Source organism: Podarcis liolepis (genome assembly GCF_965112155.1).
Source record: "Podarcis liolepis genome assembly, chromosome: 1".
NCBI lineage: Eukaryota > Metazoa > Chordata > Lepidosauria > Squamata > Lacertidae > Podarcis > Podarcis liolepis.
Window position 1 is genome coordinate 14,559,965 of NC_139554.1, and position 23,721 is coordinate 14,583,685.

Below are 23,721 nucleotides of genomic sequence, written 5' to 3' on the forward strand. Positions count from 1 at the left end.
GCTTCCATAGAATTGCACTTGTAAAACTACACTTACGGGAAACCTTGTCCAATTAGTAATACACATGAATTTTCTGGAGCAAGAGTTGATTTTTGCTGGCTCCTGCTTAAGGTACAGTCGCACAACCATACATAGTGGTGATCAAACAGCTTGTGTGTGTGTGTGCGCGTGAGAGAGAGAGAGAGAGAGAGAGATAGGGAGTTATTCTCTAAGACATAGGCAAGCATGCTATCTAGAAGTTACCCCACTTAGAATTCCCTTTCAGGGAGTTTTGCACAAGAGTAGGTCCTGTGATATTAATAGGGCATCTTAAAGGAGTATAAGGGCAGAAAGCAAATAATATAAATGACCATATTTAATATTGTGAGTTGAACACCAACTTACATGTATTGTGCTAGGTGCTTTCACAACAGGTCGCTTGTGATAACCACCTGTTTGGTTCTAATTCTAAATTGCCAAACATGGATTTTCATGGCCTTCATTTGCAAGAAATTGCAATTACGTGTACGCAAGGTATTATTCAGCGAAGTAATCTTTAACATTGTAGCAAAGATGCTTACTGAGAAGAGGGCAAACAAAGTAGTGTTGCAACTTGACTTGCAATTCATATTATTTTGACTGCAGTGCTTGTTATAATTGCTTGGGGGGGGGGGAACATAAAAGCTTCATAGTATTGTGCGCACTGGAAATGACAATTCAACAGGATTTCTAGGGGGCGTGATTTAACCCAATTGGCATAAGTAATAGCTATCAAAGGAAGCAGTCCTCTGGCGAGAGAAAAACATTCATGTCGTGGTACAATGGAAGTTGTCACTCAAACTGCTTCTGCAGCGGATAGAGAGCTCTGATCTCTAGCGGGAGGTGTTTGCATATGTGCAAAGGATCACAGTTCCCATCAAGCATGCACTGAAGTTGCACAACTTCAAATGGAACGTAGTCCTGCACCCAAATTAAGAGCTCAGAACAGGGAATGGAGCATTTAATAGGGGGCTTGTGTGTGTTTTAACTGACAAGTTGTGCAAGTGAAAAGGCTGAACTGAAGTCTGTCTCTTCACGCACCATGGATTAAAGGGATGCACAATCTATCCATGGTGTGGCCAAAACTGTGATCTTAAGACTCCACAGAGGGCTGCTTTACACAGCAGCATGAGCCTGCCACAGGCTTTGGAAATGGCATAAACTACAGAGCAAGGGACGTGGGTGGTGCTGTGGGTTAAACTACAAAGCCTAGGACTTGCCGATCAGAAGGTCGGCAGTTTGAATCCCCGTGACGGGGTGAGCTCCCGTTGCTCGGTCCCTGCTCCTGCCAACCTAGCAGTTCAAAAGCACCTCAAAATGCAAGTAGATAAATAAGTACCGCTCTGGCGGGAAGGTAAACGGCGTTTTCGTGGGCTGCTTTGGTTCGCCAGAAGCGGCTTAGTCATGCTGGCCACATGACCCGGAAGCTGTATGCCGGCTCCCTCAGCCAATAAAGCGAGATGAGCGCCGCAACCCCAGAGTCAGTCATGACTGGACCTAATGGCCAGGGGTCCCTTTACCATTACCTTACAGAGCAAGTGACTGAGTAAATCGCCCAATGACTCCTCTCCAATCTCTGACAATCTGCTGATGCATTCACAAGGCTGGCTAGCCCTGTTGCACAGCACAACTCCTGCAGATCCTAAAAGGCAGTTTTGGTTATGCTGGAATATTAGCCATTAGCATAGTATTAAAGGGGAACTTCTACAGAATGCTGTCGTCGCTAAATTTGTGCGCACCTTTGCTTTCCCTGCTGTGCTTAGGCCTGTCTATAGGATCATTGCAGAAGACAGTGTTTCTCTCCACCTCTAGCCAACCACACATTATGTTTAATTCACCTCGAGTTTTACTTCTTAAAGCGCATGGCAAGTGTGTCATCAACTGTAATCGGATACCGACTGAAAAGTTAAAATGTGAATGGTTCCATCTGAAAACAAAAGCACCTCTGGAGTTGTGGGACAAATGTCATTCTCAACTATGTTAGCAAGCACAAACAAACCTCCCTGTGTATTTCTGCAACTTACCCTTCACAAAAAAAGCCCCAAACAACTGGAGAGGATTGAGGAGATAGGCAGGAATGAAGGAAGGGTCTCTCCGCCCCCCCCCCGCCAATTCCTCTGTGATGCATACACCAGCTTGTAAATATACAACAGACTGGCCATCATTAGCCTACAACAATTTCATTCTGAGGAATTATACAGATCTACAGTTTTAGTTTAATGTTACAACAGCATATTTTCTTCAGAGTCTAAAATTCTGTGGAGTGTTCCACATGTGTGAAATTTCTGCCTTGGTACCAAAAGGCCTAAACATCTCGACTGCTATAGGAAAGCACAGGAACATTAGAAGCACCTGTGGCCTTCAGAGGCAGGAATGCCAAATGGCGACATCTTCAAGGAACAATGGGGGACAATTAATAGCCCAAGCATACTACGTTTATAATAGTCCCAAGGTTGCTTGACAGTTAGGGATGGAGTGCTTGTACTAGACAAGAAGTACAATTAGCTTCTCATTACACCAACCTGCCAAAGCCAATTTCTATTATATGCAGGACCAGGGTGGTGAAGAATGGAAGAACTCCTATTACCAATGTAAAATTCTCTCAACGTTCAGTGGTTTGCAACAATCTGTCCCAAAATTCTACCCATTTAGCAGCACTGGGTCTCAGGACATTACCACACAGCTATTGTCATTTAAAATTCAATGGATATACCTCAACACACAAACCTTGACAGATGCACTCTCTGTAGACAAGTCGCTTGCTTATTTAAAAAAAGAATTCTTCAAAATAGGTAAGCACTTTTAGCAACATTAAATATCTTCAGCTCAATCTAATAAATCTGCTTTCCTCTTATCCTATGTCTAAATGATGTTAATTTTGCCTGATTATTCCTATTGGCCAGAGAGCAACCTTTGCTACCATATAGCCGTGACTCACAAAGACTTTCTTTCTCTCCTTTCTGCCTTCAATTAATAGCTCTGCAAAATGGAGACAGACTTGAAAATTATACACATTTTATTAGACTGACTGTAAAACCAAAATGCTGAAGCGTTTCCTCTTCCCAAGTTGGTCCCCTGAGAATAGACAGTGCATCACCCACAAAGTATATCAGGCAATTAGATTATTAATAAACAAACAGCCTGCCAGTAGCAGCTATCCAGTACAACTTTGACATTATTAGTAGCAAATTTCCAACAAGGCCCCTATCCACAGCAGCTGCTTCACAGTGTAACTGTCCAATATGCTTCAGTTTCCTCCTGTTCCCATTCTGAGCAGTGGCAGAAGTTTGAAACTCAAGAGACAACAGTAACAATATTTCCACCTTGGAGAAAACAGGAGTGCTCTGCGTGACTGGAAAGACTCAAAAGGTGGTTGGCTTCCCAACCAGCCTATTCCTTGTGTTCTTCCCTCTCAGTTTAAAAATAATTGCACCTCTTTCCACTCATTTTTAGGCCCCAAAAGGCTGCAACCACCATATTGAAGTGCTGTCTTAGAGCTTCTCTATTCCACTAGTACTTTCTTCTACTTATTAAAGAACCTTGAAGCCCAATCACTAGTCAGACGTACTCTGCACATTCTGATAGCTGATGGTGCAAGGCTAACTGTACACAATCCTGGTTTTATACAGTGATAAACTTAATTCAGCTCTCAGTCATTCCATCAACATTATAAATAGTCCAACACACTGTCCCCTTAACAGCTTATAAAACAGTACATCCCAAGGATACATTCGCACTCCTTTAGATTTCGGTACATTTTCATTGGGGTACATTTCCCCCTTGCTTTTGGAGGCTGCAACAGGGAGATCTGTAGCACAGCTTTGTCGAATGACTGGAGTCTCCTGACGGGTGTATATCTGTGCCACACAGGTGGGATTAGCATTGGCCACTAGCTTGAGGCAGGAATTTAGTCGCCTCCTAGGAACTTTTGTGGTTGGTGCTCCCAGAAGCGGCTTCAGTTTGCGGTTTTGCCAAGCTAAGATAAAAGCCGTAACTAAGGATAGGTCTTAAAAAGCAGAGACACCACCTTGCCAACAAAGGTCCGTATAGTTAAAGCCATGGTTTTCCCGGTAGTGATGTATGGAAGTGAGAGCTGGATCATAAAGAAGGCTGATGGCCGAAGAATTGATGCTTTTGAATTATGGTGCTGGAGGAGACTCTGGAGAGTCCCATGGACTGCAAGAAGATCAAACCTATCCATTCTGAAGGAAATCAGCCCCAAGTACTCACTGGAAGGACAGATCCTGAAGCTGAGGCTCCAATACTTTGGCCACCTCATGAGAAGAGAAGACTCCCTGGAAAAGACCCTGATGCTGGGAAAGATGGAGGGCACAAGGAGAAGGGGATGACAGAGGATGAGATGGTTGGACAGTGTTCTCTCAAAGCTACTAACATGAGTTTGACCAAACTGCGGGAGGCAGTGGAAGACAGGAGTGCCTGGCGTGCTCTGGTCCATGGGGTCACGAAGAGTCGGACACGACTAAACGATTAAACGACAACAACAAGGATAGGTCAGGGGTAAAGACAGTGCAATTATTAAGGTGGTGTGTGCCAATTATCTTCCTGAACTTCCCAGGCATGCCAGGCACACAGTAGGGCATGGGCCCTGGGTCCAAGATGCCATTACCTTTCTGGTGAGTGCAGTGGACCTATCTCCCATGCTGGCCTTCTGGACCCTGATGGGATGTTCAAAAGGTGATCGTGTCTAAGGTGGTAGTGGATGTCTAAGAAAGAGGGAGCACACACTGAAGTAGCTGCTGTCCAAAGTCCACCATGGTTGTGGTCCATTTTGAAGTGTGGTGTAGATGTTTTTGGACTGGCCCATGTAGGAGATATCCAGCGGTGGAGCATTTGCTGAAAAGGCTGCTGCAGCCACTGTTTAATTGGAACTGTGTTGTGTTTTGGCACCCTGAACCTTTGGCTGTCATAAGCCATAGATATGGAAGCCTTAATCCACCTGGCGAGGGCAGGGGGAGAAGACTTCCTAGCTCAGCTTCAAGCTTCATGGGGAGGAAGAAAGCGAGTAAGAAGTCAGTCTAAATAGATGAGTTTTGGCAACAGCTCTTAAGGCTCTGAATACACTCAAAGAGTGTCGTGCCCTCTCTGTGGAATGAGGGGGGTGGGCAACAGTTGGTAGGATGATCCCCTGATGCTCACAGAGAGTGAGTTTATATTTGGCACAAGACCACTCCATCACTGTGGAAGAAGCCTCTTCCTCACTATCCGAATCACCCTTCTCTCAGCATCACTCAGGCCACTCTTGCCGAGAAGTGGCCAAAGGAAAGGTAGAAGAGTTGTCTAAAAGACTGAGTAACTTCCCAATTCTGCGTGAACTGTACAGTAGACCAGTTCTTATGCTATTAACTTTGCAGAATGGTTTAATTAAACAATCTGTTAAAAACTTCCATTGGTCCAATCATCTATTCTGCGCATTTCGTCCAAGAATCCTTAGGTAACCATCAGCGTGCACACCAAGAAAGTCAGAGAGATAGAAAAACATGGAAGCCAATGAAATGTCAATGCGGCTGAGCTCCCAAGCAGGATCATAGGGGAAAACTCCATGGTGGGGGCTGCAGGATTAGGAGAAACAGGCCTTGAAAATATAAGCCTGAGAGAGGTTCTAGAAACCAAGTACGCAATAAGCATTGAAGTGAAAGGCACAAAAAACAAGCCTTAAAGCAGGAAGTGGAGAGTGTATCTCCAGTGCTACTGCTTCAATCAATTGCAATGTAATTGTATCATTAAAATTCATTAACTTAATTGGTTTAATGTTCACAAGCACACACACCAAGTAGCAATTAAATCACAAGGAAAGTAAACAACACGACATGGTTGTGGCTGGAATTATGAGAAGTCTTTGTAAGGCAGGGTGGAAGGGGTGCAGAAAGAAAAAGGAGCATTTTAAAAACTGAATCAAGGAAAGGTGATCTGATCAGCAAAGAGGAGAAACTCAGCCAAAAAAGCAGGTGAGAGGAAATAGGAAAGCATGAAAAAATTTGGGCCTTAAACAATACACCCTAGAGAGAATTACCAGAGGAAGGAACTTGAAAACTGAACCAACTTCTGGGAACACCCATGAAAAGTTTCCAGGAGGCAACTAAATTCCTGGTTTGAGCTACTGGGCAGTGCTAATCCCACTTGGGTCCAAGGGGTCAGCACAGGGTATCTAGCAACCATCTCTATATTTGACAAAGAAGCAAGTCTCTAGGGGCCTTTTTTTAATGTCACATTTTAAGAAGGCCTAGGAACAACAGTCCTCTCAACGACATCTCTAACCTAGATGGTTCTAGAAAGACCGTAACAGGGAACCCAAAAACTTTAAACCTCAGTGCTTTGTAATTCACAAGGGAATTTTGTTTAGCTAGCATCTGTCCCAGAACCTCAGTGGGCCAAATCAGTGTGACTGGCACTCAGAGCTCTTGAGTCTGTCAGACAATTAGTTCGTCCCTGCATGGGGAAAAAGAATGGAAAGAGTTTATGCACAGTTTAAAACAATCCCAACCATTTAAAATACAAACGCTGCAGAAAAACAAAAGAACAATGAATAATAAGAATCAAGAATAAGACCAAAGCAGACAAGTATTTTTCATTTACCATTAGTTTGAATTTTTTTAAAAACCAAGTTTCAAAGTGGTTTAATATATGAATAGGAAACTTTGCTCCAGTTTGGAATGGGAATAATTCTTACCATCTTTATCAGTGCCTGCGTTGTATTTCTAATCCAAGCAGGAATAGAAAGAGCTCTGAACATGAACAGTTAGCTCTCCCCACAAAGCTCTGGTTTGGACAAAATGCTAAGCCATCGTTTAGCATTCAGAGACCCAAGCCCACTCCCCTCCCCTCCCCTCCAGTGCATCAATGTCCATTTTCAACCATGGTTTATCCGAACAAGCCAGGTTCGGAAATTAAAAGTTTGGCTTGTCGGGACAAACAGTTCGTTCTACTAACACAGTTGGTTGAAAATAGATGCTTCCAATCTCATGGCCAGACTGCCAAAGGCAGTGTGTGTGCATATGAGTGACAAGTCCTCTCCAAACTTCAAAACTGTTTCTTCCAGGAGCATGAGGGGGCCGTAATAGAGCCCCCACTATATATGGTCTTTCGTGTCACAGCCCTTATGAATAAGCCATTCACCTAGTAAGTGGTGAAATTCAGAGCAACCTTGGCCAACTTAAGAGTATACAAAATGTTGTACTCTGAAAGCAGTAGCAGCTGATGCTTCACCTTATCCAGTACAATTTATTGCAATTTTCTGTGCATATGTGCTGTGTCATGTACTTGACTCAGAAGGTGAAATATTGCTCCGACAGCCATTTTTTAAAAATAGTTTTCTGCACAAATAATCTCTGTGTAAGAAGAATGCATGTTTATTGGAACATGTTAAGAGTAGCACAGATCTCATCCATGCCATGAGATCAGGTTGCCTCAGTGGTTAATTTCTCAAGGCAGGAATCCTCCCTATTACACTTCTCTCTGGTGTTGTATTAAAGATCTGGTGCTGATTAAAGAATTCAGAATAAAAACCTCTCAATTGCCATTTATTTTTCCATACGGTAAGATAACACAAAGAACAGCGGAATTTCTTTTCCTCAAAGTATTTGGATTGTGTTTCATGGATTTATTTTTGGAACTTAACACAATAACGTTTTGAACAACTGGAAATGCTACTTTACAGACTCGCTCCCTTTCCTTTGTGTAAACTTTTCGACAAGTGCATCAGGTTAGTACTGAAGCAGTCGCTACTTCTTCACACAAGTTAGTTGCAGTTATGTGTTAGTTAAGAGGCACAATACAGAACACTAGTAATTTCGGTGAAGGTGTTATATGAAATACAGGCTAGGATCTTGGCACATGAGAAGTGTATTTCATGCAAATGATATGCAAGGGCTACTGTTTTGCAGCCTTGGCTTGCCCTAATGTCACCCCAGTATTTTTTTTTTTTTCATCAGCAGGCACTCAGTAAGTGAACTTTTAAAAGTAACCCTTATTTTAAAAATTGCTGCCTAGTTTCTAAAGAGGCCTGTGTCAGCACAGTTTCTTCTGCATTCATTCAAGGATGCAGTTGGTATTCCTTGCCATCTATAAAACCATGTGCTGGATCAAATTGCTCTGGAAGCCCAGTTTTTTCAGGTGAAGGCAAGGGCCTCCAGTAGAGATGAAAACTGAAAAACCCTATTACCCAAACTGAATTCTGGCCACTGTCACTTAGAACTCATTTTAGTTCAACTGTGCAAGTCTCTGTCTATGCTCATTATCTGGAAAGCTCACAGCAACCATTGCTATTTGACATTTATTAAGCTGCAATAATGTCCTGTATGCTGTTCGCAGGCCAACTTTTCAACACTATACAATGTGGAAGAATACAGCATGCAATTATTGTAACACGTCCAAAAAGGTGCTCATCTTTTCACAAAACTGAGAAAGGGAGATTGCATTCCTAAGCAGCCAAGAACAGTTTTCCCATCTGCTCTTGGTTTTCAAAGCTAGGGACAGGGATGTTATCCTGAAATGGACATTCTTGACTCTCTTGATAGCTCACAGCATGAAGTGAGCCACAGAGGCCTCTCAGCCAAGTGGGGCTCAAGCTTTCAAGAGCTCAATCAGCCTCTGTTAGCACTTTTAATATACTACAAGACAGGTGTGGCGTGTCCTGCCTACTCCCACTTGTGCAAGGGCATGTAGCTAACTTCTATGCCAGTATCAAGTCTCTGATCCCTTATTAAAAGCAGCTCCAGGTGGAGCAGATAAGAGTAGTTTAGGCCTGAAAAAATGTAAGCTTGTTCACCCTAAGGGGACTTTTTCAGATTTTCCCAGGAGGACATAAACAAGAAATTCATATCCATGGGATTTTCATGTGAGCAGAGCTAATAGATAAGAAGCATTCACCCATGCAATTCCCAAGTGTATCCTGAGGCCTAGAGTTTGGGAACAGTTTTACTATCTAGCCCACTGTTTTCCGTAAGGCCCAAGTATCTGGTGTTTCCACTAGCTGCTATGGGACTCTACAGGATGCTTATAGGAATATTTTTGAATTACTTACAATATCAGTACATGACAAGACCCATTCACACATGCAAGCAGCTGTTTACAGAGTTGCCACTTTTTCTTTTTAAGGAGTTTGGCTCACATAGCAAAAAATGTGCAAAGCAGTTCATCAGAGTGTACTGCCAAACATTGTGTCATATGGTCCAGTCTCTAAACAGCTGACTGAATGTTTGAAATCAGAACCAGGAATAATCCAAAACTGCTGCCATTTTAGTGACCGATCCAATTCTTCAATCCAAGCCCTGCCAGTACCATCTACTTGCATTAAGAATATGATAGGGCTTCTTACTTGAAAGTGATCTTCAGTTGCCTTGCCACCCATGTTAAGAACATTCAGTGAGCTGGCACGCTTCATGCTGGACAGTGAACATGCAAGGATAAACCAATCAGAAGGGCTGAAATGGAGCGCTTTGAACACATATGTATACAACAAGAATTTTACTGCAATGTAACTCCTAGTATCTTCTAAAAGATAACATTTGGCGCACATGCATCTTCCTTAATCTAAAATATATCAAAGCTAAGACACCAAAAACATTCAGGAAACACTAGATGTCATTCCATCTGCAGAATGTCAGTTACTAAATTGGATCTTAATCTGAGAGGTGTCCAGTCTCTTAGAAAAAATAAAAATCAATAAGCTACCCAAGATAAAGTTGTATAAGTAGCATTAGCAAACCCATCAAAAAGGAGCATTTAACCAGAGCCCTTGGTGGGCTTCTACATGATTAAGGCTTGGATATTCAAAGTTTTGGTATGATTTATAACTTTAATGCAGAATGGGATAGATAATACAATCTCTGTCTTGCCTGGATTGTGGGGTGAAACTTGTGCAAGGCAGTGAAAGCTCTGCTATTCTAACAATCATCAAATGAAGCTCTCAGTTTCAGAGGGTATTGTTAATACACTGCCACATCAACAACTAACAAATTTATAGCTGCAATATATGCATTACAAAAGTATGTGAAGTTATACCCATAGTGGTTCAAGGATTTTTTTAAAGAAGTTATCCAACATTTAACCATATTGCAATTTAAAGTGCCTCAAAAAATCTAGGTAGCGTTCATTGTAAGATGAGTAGCCACCACCTATATTGCAGAGCAATGCATGAGCAATTAATATTTCTCCATAACATTAGCTTCCAAATCTTTTTCACAATGCTGTATCGAAACGGTCACGCTAATTCCAAAATGTATTCCTTGCAGGCAGACCCTTAATGTGCAACTTTTACACAGAGTAGACTCACTGAAATTAATGGACACATTTAAATTGGTTTCGGTGATGTCAATGAGTCTATTATGAGTAAAAGTTGTATACTATTTCCTATGTGTAGAAGAAACTACCTGTCCCAATTGATAGCTCTAGGAAACAGGACTGCTCTCGCTAGCCACTTTGTAAACTGCAGGACAGGGAACCTTGCTGAGAAACCTATACTGAAACCCCCTCGTACTTTTGCTAGAATATGGTGATCCAAATTATTTAGTCTCACAGACAAATTAGGAGAAGGGGACTTGCTGATACAGGTTAATCGGAAGGCAACGGCCAGGCCTGACAAGCGTTCTACCCATCTGCATCAAACTGCAGGGTGTAAAAGCACTGTTCTCAAAGAGCAGCCCTCTGTGCCACATAATAGATTGTTTTGTTCTTAAAACTGAGACTCTTGCTAGCCAGGGAAGAAAAGGAGCTGCTTGTTCAAAGTGAAAATGGCTCAGGGTTCGTCTAAAAGTCCCAACAAGAGTGTACACAACACTGAAGCCAGTGGGATTTCTCATCCTTAAAAATTATGCAGACATTTGACTATAATAAATCTGTGACCTGGCAATCAAAATAAAGATTATGAATGAAGTTATACATGCTTGTATAGTTGGGTATAATCTTTACGGCTGCACCTACACAGTGTCAGTGCCACTATGATTTTATTTAAGCAATAATTTTTTTAAAAGCCTCCAAAAACTACAATGCTCACGTTTTTAAACGCAACACAAGTGTTAGCAACACAAAGAAGCAGCAAGCCATGCAGCGTTGACACCTGTGTTATTTATTTATATAAAATAATACAGTAAAGCGAAAAAACGTTAACTAAATATACATAACGCACCACATAGAGCATGAACACAAAAACCCAAATTCTAAGCAAATAAAAAAATAAATAAAAAGTAAAAATCCACAGATGCAATGCTGAAATGTTAAATAATGAACAAACAAAAATACAGTGTTTCATCATGTCCATGAATTGTCCCTATACAAATTTAGTAATTTTAGAACAAAAAGTTAACTAGCTATATGTGACCATTAAAAATTTGGCAAGTGCACTTGTACATTTTTCAAGTTTGAGGCAAGACTGAAGAGAACTGGTTTATTTATGCTTTTCAGCATTTCCCTTTGCATTCGAATCTACAACTGGTTAATAGCACTAGTATTATTGCAGCACATCTGAAATCTCCTTCGAGAAGGTGTCACTGAGGTAGGAGTCTTGCTTGATTATATCACTACGCTCACGGAGAGTCTGGGTTTCCTTAAATGTTCAGAAGAACAGTAAACCAAATGTTAACCATGAAGCAGTTTTAGGGATTAGTAGTTAATCAGAAAATTATACCACCATATTGCGGGGATAGTAGTTAAAATTTGATGGAGTAATAGTTGATTACAGACATGAAGGTGCTGAGAGAGACTGCTTATCTGGCTCCTTCCTCAATTCAGCCCAACACCCCCCCCCCACCCACAAAAATATGGCTTAGATCCAAAGAACCACACAGTGAGTTCTCTGCACCTATGGACCTTGGTTGCTCATCAATAGGACCCTAAAAAGCATGAAAGCTCTTAAAAAGCCAGGTGTTTCAAAACCAGTTTATGTGATATGGCTGGGGGGGGGGGGGAATCAAAGTCAAAACTCCTTGCTGGGAGTGTTGAAATCATTATGCAATGGCTAAAGTGGCTCTTTGTATCCTAGTCTATACCTGAGGACATTTGGAAAAGTAGGAAAGCTTCTGACTGCACACATGGGGCGGGGGATCTAAAATGTTTAGCTAAAATTCTTCAGAGCAACACCAATATGTAACGGTTCAGAGTTCTATATATTTGTAGAGACTGGTAGAATACCACTTTCATTAGGACAAATCAATATTCACAATGAAGAATGCAAGACTAAGGTTACACACATTGGATAATACACAATCTTGCCGTTCATGTTTTTCCCTATCTTTAATTGAAGATACTTAAAATAAAAACTAAGAAGTTTTGAAAAAAAAGAACTATCCCTTTGGGTGGTATGGAATTCTAGATGAAGCTTCTAAACTGTTTAATTATGTCCAAATACTTGAAGAACTTTCAGATGGATGAAACTGCATTCCTGAACTGTGGGGGGTTGGACTAGATGGCCCATGGGTTCCCTTTCAGCTCTGCAATTCTAGATTTATTTTCGAGATTTATTTTCCGTTGCTCCAGAGGATAGGACCGAAACAAAGAGCTTTAAATTACAAGTGGATTTGGGCTAATTATTATTTAGTTATTGAATTTGTATACTGCCCTTCATCCATAGATCTCAGGGCGGTTCACAATATAAAAATTCAAGTTAAAAACACAAAATAATTAATAAAAACAAGAACAGAAACAAAACAATAAACTCCTCTCCTCCGTTAGGAGGGAAGCACTTTCTTACAAATAAGCAGTTCAATAGTGGGAAAGATTGTCTTGGAAAGAAGTGGACTCCCCTTCTTTAGAGGTTTTTAAGCCCCCTATCAGGGATGCTGCAACAATGGATTTCCTACACTAGCATGGGATTGAACTAGATTACTTTCCAGGATCCTTTCAACTCTAGGATTCTATGAACTTCCATAATGATCTGCAGACAAGTGCGTAATGATATAATTCAACTCAAAACAACTATTTCCCCCTTTTTAGAGGATCTCCTCCCGAACCGCCAACGTGCAGAGTTCTGTGTAACACTAAATCTTGTACACTATATTATGAGCATTGGTTTGTACTAATCAAGTGGTCATTTTACAAGCCCAGCTGACGTCTTACAATAAAACTAACACTGCAACTTGCACAGCAGTGATAGTATTCAACTTCAGTGAATACAAGCATCAAAAATATCTTCAAGCCTAAAAAAAGGTTCCTGTTAATACTGACTAGTTCCCATTTAGAGAACAGTGGCTATTTACCTGCTACTGCAGTTCTTCTGAAATTAATCTCTGCACATACACATCATGGATAACAAAACTTGGATAGCTGACTGTTTTGCACAACAAATCCAGTCACATGATCCATATATAAGTAAGTCTCAAGAGGAAGACTTATTGGTACTAGTGCCATTCATATTTCTGGTGTATGTCAAGGAGTGGCTGATGTATTTTGCTTAATTTTCATTTCAACAATAATTTACACTTGTCTTCTATGCAGAAAGTAGAGTGGCTGATATTAGTATGTAAAAAATGTTGAATGAAAGTGCAAATATTTATCCAGTTAAGTAAACATGAAGCATTTCAATAACCTATCGCAATCACATTTATACACACACATTCATAAATGTATGTTAAGTTCTTCCGAACCAAATATGCCCTAACCCTGTTCTCAGAATTAATATACTCATATTTTATTGTTAAAGGGGAAACTGCTGAAATTCAGCGGAGTGCATCAATATTTTTCCTGTGTGGCAAGACAGAATAGGTAATTCTGGGGCAATTCTTTCTGGAGTTTACATAACATTGGAAGTTTTGCTTTTACAGAGCCATTGTTTACAATCAAATTGTTAAGTACAGAGAACAATCTTTCCAGCTGTTAGGGCTAACTTATAACAAGTGCTACAAACATCCTTTGTGTTACATTTCTGCGAGATCTGCCGTCAGTTTTATGCTGCAATTCACGCACGAGATACAGCAGAAAAAGCCATTATACAGCATGATGGGTACAGCACCAAGCGTTCCAGCACATCTAGAAATAAATAATTACCCGGGGTTCTTTGGTTCACTCTCTCGTGAACTTCCTCCCTTCAGCTTTCTAACCAACTTCTCACTGCTGCGTCTAATTGAAGCACGAAGTTTGCTAAAGGAGCCACTGCGTTTTAGAGATCCAGTACCATCCTGAAAAAAATGAGCACATTTAAAACTGCAAAAGCTTTGCCCTTCTGTCACAGTTCAGCAGTTGCTACAACTACAGTCCAATATTCTTACTTTGCTACCATTAAATGGTAAGAACAAAATTATATCGCTTAATTTCAAACAAAATTTAATGGCGTGTTTTTAAAATTTGCTGTCAACTTCTCTGGTGCTCTGAGATGAGCACCAGAAATCTAATGAAAAGCATTATTTGTATTTATCAAGCATTCTTCCAGACACAGTCCAATATTATCCCCCCTATGCAACCAGATTCATTGAGATGAGAAGTTACACAGCTCCACAACATCTCAATGAAGCTTACTCAGGAGAAGGTCCTGAAGGATTGCGTACACTTCCTTAAAGAAACAAGAGATTAGAGAAAACTCCTAAGTCCCTCACAGATAAAATACAAAATTAACAAATGTATATTAAAACCTTATGGACAGGTGCAGTTTCTTACAGGATATATAAAGTTTTTATTTGCAGGACCACCACACCACTCCATGCTAACCATGAATACAGTAAAAGACCACCACCAAGCAGTAGCATTACATGTTTAATGAATTCGTTCACTCTAACCTGGGCAATATGTAATAAACATGCATATAAACAAGAACAAAAGCATATGCAAGCATTAAGTTCCATAGTGAAGTTATTCTACTTTGTGTCCTTAACTGTGTTCCAGAAAGATAAAACGTGAATCTAGAGCTTGCTTCACATTACATTAGTTTATTTTATAGTACAGTATTTGGAGACAGTTTTTTTTAATAGTTGTTATTTTTCCAGAAGTCAAGTTTGTATGGCCAAAGACCTATTATATTTATTGCTTGACAAAGAAATCCATGTGTACTTAACTGCAAGTTGACAGTGCCTTGCAGTTTCTAGAAAGCCTCCTTTCCTACAGTAGCTATGCAGAATTCAAAGTACTACACAGCAGACAGAAACAGGCATCAGTTGGAGTGAGTTTATTAGAAGTTAGAAAGACAAATACACAAAGTCACCCAACACCAAGATTAGTAGAGAAAAGCGTAACTGCTGAACTTTCACATGAAGACTAAACAGCACTGCTACTTTAGGATAAGCATAAGTGAAGACATCCAGAGTTCCATATTGATGTTAACCCATGTTATAGGTCTCTAAATACACTTTAAAGCACTGTGAGCACATGCCTTGCTTTTTTAAATAAAAAACCCCACCTGTATATTCTGTAAAGGTCACCATCATGCCATTTTAATAACACCTTGTGTGATAATTTAAACTACCTTTCATCATAGTGAAACAGCTACTTATCAAGTTCATTCTTAGTTTTGTTAATTCTCATCTGTTACACAGCAAATGGTTATTAACACCACATTTTGTAAGACTAGATACATATCTGGCAAAGCTAAACATGTACAGGAAAAAAAGAGGAACCCTTGCCCCAAAGAAAGAGAGACACCAGCACTGAAGAAGTGGCCATTTTTACAAGAAGTGCAGCTCTGACAAGGATCTTAAGGGATTGCTAAATACACAGCAGTCAGTAGTGGAGAGAAGTTAGAGCTTGAAGACGCTGCACGCCCACCATGCAGGAGACAGTGTAAGAATCAGAAAAGGCATCTAGGCCTGTCAGACAGAAATGGAGAGAGAAAAAACTGAATGAAACTGTTGTGGGGAGAAGTTCAACAGTTTTCCATTTTGAGCTTGTTAGTCTTAACAGTATTTCTAGGTCACCCGCTAATGTTGCGAACAAATTCTCAAAATCAGCAGAGACAACAGCTTAAAAAATTCATAGTATCCATAATGCAAAAGAAAGCCAATGGAGGACAGCAAAGCTTCTGTTGTCTTTCATTCTAGGTTCTATGTTGCACAGGACTTTGAACTTTTAAAGGAATTAATATATTTTCCTTAAATATATATAAAATCCTATTCCTGTGTTTAATAAAGGCAAGCAGATACATTACTTTAAATCAAAGGTGTATATTATGGCATGCGAGATTCCAATTTTAAAAACTACACAAGCCAAAATAAAAAGTGATGAAAAGAAATCAATTGGGACAAGGTGCATTAATTTAAGCTTTAACTTCTATGAAATAAGTGAGATGTGCCCACTCCAAAAGCACTATCAACCAACCCATATTACAAAGCTTTAGTGTTTCATTAGTGAGGATTTCCAAACCTCGTTCCTGGGAATGCTGGAGTTCCCTAGAATTTAGTAGGGGTTCTTTAATGAGATTAGAAACTGCAGACAAGCTCCCCTTAGTACTGAACGTATTCTGAGCTCACATGAAACAACAGTGAGATCTAATGGGACTGCCCAGTGCAAACATGTCACATAGTTATCTAGACTTTTAGAAGACATCTGAAGGCAGCCCTGTTTAGGGAAGCTTTTAATGTTTAACAGACCATTGTATTTTAATATTTTGTTGGAAGCCGCCCAGAGTGGCTGGGGAAACCCAGCCAGATGGGCAGGGTATAAATATTTTTTTAAAAATATTATTATTATTATTATTATTATTATTATTATTATTATTATTATTATTATTATGCACAGGTGTTCCTTAGTGGAGAAGATCTGCTGAAAAGTGCTTTCCTGGAGGTAAACAGTTTTTAAAACCCTTACACAACCATGCCAGTAAATGGACTGAGATGATTCGAGATCGTAAACCAATGAATGCTAATGAAGAAAAGAGAATCTATGGCAAGGACCCAAAGAGCCTTTGGCATGCAGCTGAGGCACTTCGACCCATACATGGAAGTTTCCATTCAGTGGCTATCAAACCACTAATGCTAATCATTAAATCACGGGCATCCAATATTGTGCCCTCCAGGTGTTGTGGGCTCCAACCCCCATAATCTCTGACCACCAGCCGTGTTGGCTGGCGATCCACAAAATCAGGAGGGCACCACATTGGCTACCCTTGCATGTAATAGCCGTAAGTGAAAAGCACCAAGTAGGCAAAATCAGCTTTGGCTTATGGCAAATGGGGTCACTGTACTTCAGTGGTTCTGTTCCTACCTGCAAAGTTTGTTTCAGGGAGTAGCACTAGGGAACTGCCCATCAGCCCCCTGGCACTTATGCGATGGGATGCCACAGGCTGCCAACCTGGCCCCTCCCATGCTGCTTAACATTGATATGAAGCTGTTGGAAGCTGGGGATTTGGAATGAAGTTTGATTAGCACATCCAAGTCAGGTGTGGCTTGCAATCCCAAGGCCAGCATTTAAATGCTGCAGTAGACTGGATGACATTTAGATAACTTAAATGATCGTGGCAAGACAGAGTCCTTGTGGGTGAGTGCTTCATCTGGGGTGTAGGCCAGTTACCAGTTCTGGATGTGGTTACATTCTGGCTTGAAGAACAGGCACATAGATTGAAAGTACTCCCTAGGTCATCATTGGAACTAGAGGCTCAAGTGGCCTCAGTACCTAGGAGTGCTTTTTACCATAAATGGTATACTAGTCATGCCTGAATAAGGACAGCATGGCCACAGCACTCTATGCTTTGGCAACCTCAACACTAGATTACTGCTATGTGCTCTATGTGGGGCTGCCCTTTGCCTCAGTTCGGAAGCTACTGGGCTGTCATGAGCATTACGGAGAAAGAAAGGATGGGATACAAAATGAGATAAAATATTAATAATAATTGTTAGATTACAGTGGTGCACCGCAAGACGAATGCCTCGCAAGACGGAAAACTCGCTAGACGAAAGAGTTTTCCGTTTTGGAGGTGCTTCGCAAAAACGAATTTCCTATGGGCTTGCTTCGCAAGACGACAATGTCTTGCGAGTTCCTGCTGGTTCCCCCCCTTTTTTCTAAGCCGCTAAGCCGCTTATCAGCTGATCCGATCAGCAGATAAGCCGCTAAAAGCCGCTAATCCGCTAATCCGTCAATGGGCTTGCTTCGCAAGACAAAAAAACCGCTAGACGAAGAGAATCACAGAACGGAATTTTTTCGTCTTGCGAGGCACCACTGTACTATCATGGTGAAGAAATGAGCAGAACTGAGCACCTGCAAAATTAGAAAAAGTAAGAATGCCAACATGAAATGAGGGAAATGTAAAAGAAAGAAAATCAACTTCAGTTTAGAACTTGAACATGAAAGTAACCAAAACGGAGTGAAAAAGTGGACATGCAAACCTAAATGAAATAGAAACCCGTTAATGCCACATTATTTTAAAGGTGGAACATTCCACTCTGGAAAAGTTTACTTTCTGAGTTTTATCAAATGTGAAGAATGTCACTGACCTAGAAATACTGTTTCGTTATTTTCTTGAATGCCCCTGTCAACCCCCCACCTGCATGCTTTTTAATTAAAACACAAAATGGATGGGGGGAAATGCTTCCCTCACACTTGACAATTTGAAGGCATGCCAACCACAGAAGAAAAAAGGGAAGAGTACAGTACACAGTTCTAGTGCCAGGGGGACAAATTAAGGAAGTATTAAGGTGATAATATTTGTATTATATGCTGATTGACTGTCTTAGGACAACACACACCAAAGCCAATCTGAGAAACAGTGGAAAGAGAAACCTTTTTCTGCATCAAAAGAGCAAAAAAATATAGACAGCTACAGCAGCCTTTAGGATCCTAAAGCTCTGGCAGATGACAGAGTTATAGCTGACAAGTATTCCACTATGAAACAGAACCTACACACCACAAGACAAACTTAGAAAAACAATCACTACTGCAATCTGACTAAACGTGTACTGCATAACTAAACCACCACAAGGCTGACACTGGCAATTTGCATCTCAGAGCCCAGTGCCCAATATAGCCGAAATCAAAAGTAGTAACCATCTCAGTACTACCAAAATCTTGAACTGGTTTCACTTGTAAAAGACAACATATAACAAGCAGGTACACAGACACATGTTAAACAATGATGGAAAGTTTTAGAAAGGTTTTGTTACTGTAACCTGTGGCACACCTTCCACGTTAAGCAGTGGAACTAGACGTCGTGAGATAGGAAAGGTCTCACTTTAATCAAGGATCTGGCAGGCTTCCATACGTAAATGGAAAGCAGCAATTTGTCATCAGCAGATGGGTAGATTTTATGTTTGCACCATCATGATGCCATGAAACAGAAAGAAACTTGCATCCAGAAACCTATGTTGTGTGCAGTTTTGGGTTTAATTCTCCATACCAATTCCATTTAATTGCACAGCAGTGCTTTCTAGTGAACCAGAGAAAAAGGAAATCTTCTGAAACAAAGGGGGGATATTTAAAAAAAAGGGGGGGGAGAGATAATAAAGTAAACAAATTGCCATCCTGTTGCATCCAGTATTAAAACAAACCACTGGTAAGGATTAGGTCCTATACATTAACCAGGACATTCAATCAGCATTCAAACACTTCTATCTAAATCCAAATTTTAGTGAGTTTTTCTTAATTTAAGCTTAATTGGTCAGAACTTACCCTCAAAAGCAAGATCTTATTGCTTTTGCTTACATTAAAAACTACAGGTGCTTATGAGCCAAGAACAACCCTGAATACACAACAGAATGATAACTTAACTGCTATGCCAATCTAGGTTTGGTTTTTTTCTTACACTGTGTACTGTACTTACCCCATTCCATTCTACGCTCATACTCACTTCCTCTCCTCCGTCAGGGCCACTCTCATACTTTACCACGTCGACATTGAGGCTCTCGCGGCTTCGCCTTCTCTCTATACTTTCTGGGTCATTGAGCACTTCAGCAACTCTCTGTTTGTGAACATTATCAAGACCCTGTGAGCCAAGTAAAGGGGAAACAGACATTTTACTTTGCACCAAGTAGTTCAGTGCCATGAGTGAGAAGAGCAATTATCATCAAGTTACTACGGAATCTACAAAACATTACCGAATAAATAAGCACCCATTAGCTGCATATGAAGCATAACCATGAAGCACATATTACAGAATTACAAAGGTAAGTTTGAAGAGAAAACATTGTTTGCTTATTATCTACACCAACAAATTAACGTTTTAGTAAAAGTAACATGCTTTGACTAATTTGTCTGAAGGTGATAATTTCGCCAACAACCCACTATATTCTAACTAGGCTTGTCAATTCCGTTAACTTAGGCCAGGTTCAAGGGGCTGCATATGGAATTCTCTGCAAAACATTTGTGTTTTAGTTTCCCACCCTTCCACTGCAGCATACATGCACAGGTTCATACACACAGTCCAAATATGTTCCTGAAGTTCAGGAGACCCTTTGAAACAGGACAAAGGGCTGCAGTTAGAAAGGAAACATTGTAAGCCCCTCTCCTCAAGTGGAAGTGCTTTCTGCTGGCATGCACAACTCCTTAGATCCTGGCCTTAACTTACTTCCCCAGTTTAAAAATCCTCCACTAAAGGCAGTTTCAGGATTTCTGTCCTTGTTCCTAGTAGCATCCTTTTTGATGTCAACCCAAACTGCACACGATACTGCAAATGTGGCCGTATCAAATATTTTATATACAAGTTATTGTTACTCTCCACACATTTTCTTAAAAAGTGAGAATATTTTTTTTAACATAATATCATTAATGGGAACATTTAAAAAAAGATCAGAGTAAAAGAATGAGTTATCTAGTTACATATTTCTGAGTGTTCATACTAAACTTCAGGGTGGTACCCGCCCCCCATGGAAGTTGGGATTTCCCCTCCGGATTATTTTGCCAATATCTGCTTCTGAAAAACAATAAAGGCAGTGCAGACAATCTCCTAACCATGACATTTCCTCCTTTTTCATCTGCGTAAGTCCACCCTCATCTACAGTATGTTTTAACCAGGAGATAGCAGTGCCACAGGATCAGTGTTAAATCACGGTTTGCGCTGAAGCAGGCTTCCAAGCAGATGTACAAAAAGAAATTCTAGACAGTTCAGATTCACTGTAGTTAAATTCAAATTCTTTGTAACAAAATACTAATAATTGTAGATTAACACTATCAGAAGTGAAACGCTTGATGAACAAAGCACTTGCCTGTTTACGGGACCTCATTGCTGCCTCTTCTAATGTTTCAGCAGCTTCAAACTTGCCCTGGCGTCTGTAAAGTGCTCCAAGATTCTTTAATGTAGTTGTAACTGTTGGACTACAAAATATGTGTTTAAGTTAGATTCCAACAGGAGACCATTGCTTCCCAAACTTGAAACAATTCTGTCTAATAGTACAGCAGAATATTCCATTAAAAGCCAACGCTCGTCATAAATTTATAATGGGCACTTACTGCTCACAAAGAGTTCTGAATAGGTCTGCAAATGCATAAGCAGTTATTTACTAGAAAGACATTTTGCCAGGGTACCATGTATTGCTGCAGCTATTGCTGTCCATTATATAACTAGGCTAGTTCTGAAGCAGTAACCTTGACAAAGACACAGATCACATATTCCGAGTGTCCTCCTTATCAGCCCTGCTCAATTTTCCAGTCCCAAAGGATTACAAAAAAATGCCTGCTATAAAACACTTAAGTCCGATGCACGATTCTCTGATTCTTTTCTCTTGCTGCCTGAATGCAAGAGAGAACACCCTCACATATGCTACTATTTAAAAAGCTATTATATAGCACAGATAAATTAGCAGAAACAGCAATTGCAGCAATATTGCAGCAATGAAAGGACTAAGATTACTGAAACTGTGACAAGTGACAATTCCTCTGCTGCCCCTTCCCACTCCCCGAAGGAGGACAAGTCCATCCATGCATCAATATACCTTTTAAAATATTATTTATTATTTTATTAAATTTGTATCTGTAGCTCTCAGGGCGGTTCACACAATACACAGAATAAAAACAAGAACAAAAGGGAAGCAAAACCCTCGGGAGGTTGTGGACGCTCTTTCCTTGGATGTTTTTAAGGAGAGGTTGGAGGGCCATCTGTCATAGATGCTTTATCCCAAGTTTCCGGCATTTCAGGGAGTTGGAATAGATGATCTTTGGGGTCCCCTTCCCACTCTACAATTCTATGATTCTATGAAAACAATAATCCCCCCCTCCCCACCAACACATTTAAAAGGGTACAGGATGCTAATCAGCCATAGGCTCCAACCCAAAATAAATCCAAGACCCTGAGTCCATTTTGAAGTTGGGAAATGTAGAAATGGTGGGCTTAATTTGTAGCCAGTGATTTCAAACCACCACCTCTATAAAAGGACGGCCAGTAGGGTTTTTAGCAGCCACTGAGCATCTCTCCTGACATGTTAGGAAGCTCCAGCCTTCCAGCCAATACTGCACAATATTCCAGTCACTTTATGCTTCTGTTTCCAAATTTTATCTTTCTAGGTATTTACACAAAGCCAAGTCTCTCTAGGTAGTATTGCAACACCAGTTTCTTTGGATGACTGTTTCAGTCACAATCAAGACATTTCCACCTGGAGAAAAACCTGTTCTGGGCATTCTCCTAACACCCCCAGCGAATTTGGAGGGGTGGGAACCTTGTTGCACTGGCCAAAGTCCTTGTGCAAGCTTCCACTAGTGAGACCAGTTAACTGAATCTGGTTAATTGACCAGTTAATTGAATTAAGGTTATATTCAATTAACTTTTACTCGGAGTAGACTCATGTAAATTTATGACCACTAATTCTGCTGAGTCTACTGTGCATAAAAGTTAGTTGAACACAACCTTTATTAAGTTTCTCCATAAGGACATTTACAATTATCTTCACTATGGAGGTTTCCAGAATTCAACACACTGTCAACAACATTATTATTTTAATACTTTAAATGTTTTTAGGAAAGTGTACCTACCTATCAACTTTGCAAGCTTTATACCAGCCTCCATATTCACCAAAAGTAGTGCCATCTTTTTGCTTTCCCTAAATTGCAAACAGTGTGTTAAATTGTTATCTTTAACGCTATAAGGACAAAAATAAATTTCTGCTTCAGGTATCCTCTTACTTTGCATTCTTCTCTTTCTTCAGCATGCATCCAGATTGGTTTGTTTTCATCTATGTAAAAATAAGGTAAGGGATACTGTGTGAAATAAAATGACCACATTTGGCCAGACCAGCATTGTGAAAGAATGCTCACCAACACAATCCTATATCCACCTATGAGGGAGGAAGCCCCACTGAACTGCTCAGTAGACATGTATAGGATTGTGCTGTAAAGAAACATTATAGAAAGCTACAGAGATGTCCACCCCCAATGTTCCCAGTTCTAGGACACTTTATTCACTGATCAGAAGCCAGTCACAGTGCTATTGTATATAAATGATGCAAACCTTGAGTTTATCAAATAAGCTAAACAGAGCAAAGGGTCATCTTATCACACTGTGACAGAACAAAGACATATTACAAGTAGATGTCTTGTTTTTTTCACAGCCTAAGGATAGGAAAAAAAGAATACCTAGAAATCAGAGTTACAAAATGGTTGCAACTGCTCTTTCAAAGCAGCTTTGATGTTAACCGAATTGCAAGCAGCACATGCAAACAGAAGCTTAGTTGCCTGCTAGAACATACGGAGACGTCACTTTTATCATAATGACAACTTTGACACTTCAAGCAAGCTGCTTACATAATTAACTCATCACAAGGAAGCCAGTGCTCTGCAACTACTGCTTGCAAATTATATTCTGCCAAGTGTATTAACAATCCAACCAGTTCCTTAAATCGCCCAATTAAAATG

The 23,721-nt window shown here is 40.3% G+C and overlaps 1 protein-coding gene and 1 long non-coding RNA gene across 11 annotated transcripts in view; one reads left to right on the forward strand and one right to left on the reverse strand.

The window, feature by feature from the left end:
- On the forward strand, positions 1-4,664 carry LOC310685806. The gene is made up of 3 exons (XR_014515550.1): positions 1-1,200; positions 1,566-4,022; positions 4,530-4,664. It is a non-coding gene; the product is annotated as an uncharacterized lncRNA (long non-coding RNA).
- Positions 3,017-23,721, reverse strand: part of KLC1 (kinesin light chain 1) — a gene marked incomplete at its 3' end in the record, with an annotated part of 41,070 nt that continues 20,365 nt past the window's right edge. For 2 of the 10 annotated variants that reach the window (XM_083518338.1, XM_083518337.1), the window contains exons 10-15: positions 22,993-23,042; positions 22,843-22,910; positions 21,084-21,192; positions 19,730-19,864; positions 14,014-14,144; positions 3,017-6,465 (exon numbers count right to left, since the gene is read on the reverse strand). In XM_083518338.1, coding sequence (XP_083374464.1) covers positions 6,447-6,465; positions 14,014-14,144; positions 19,730-19,864; positions 21,084-21,192; positions 22,843-22,910; positions 22,993-23,042 — 512 coding nt within the window. Of the gene's footprint in view, positions 6,466-7,157; positions 9,420-11,080; positions 11,579-14,009; positions 14,145-15,109; positions 15,762-19,702; positions 19,865-21,083; positions 21,193-22,842; positions 22,911-22,992; positions 23,043-23,721 lie in introns of those variants that run through there. The other 8 variants (XM_083518329.1, XM_083518331.1, XM_083518333.1 and 5 more) reach the window with 7 other exon arrangements.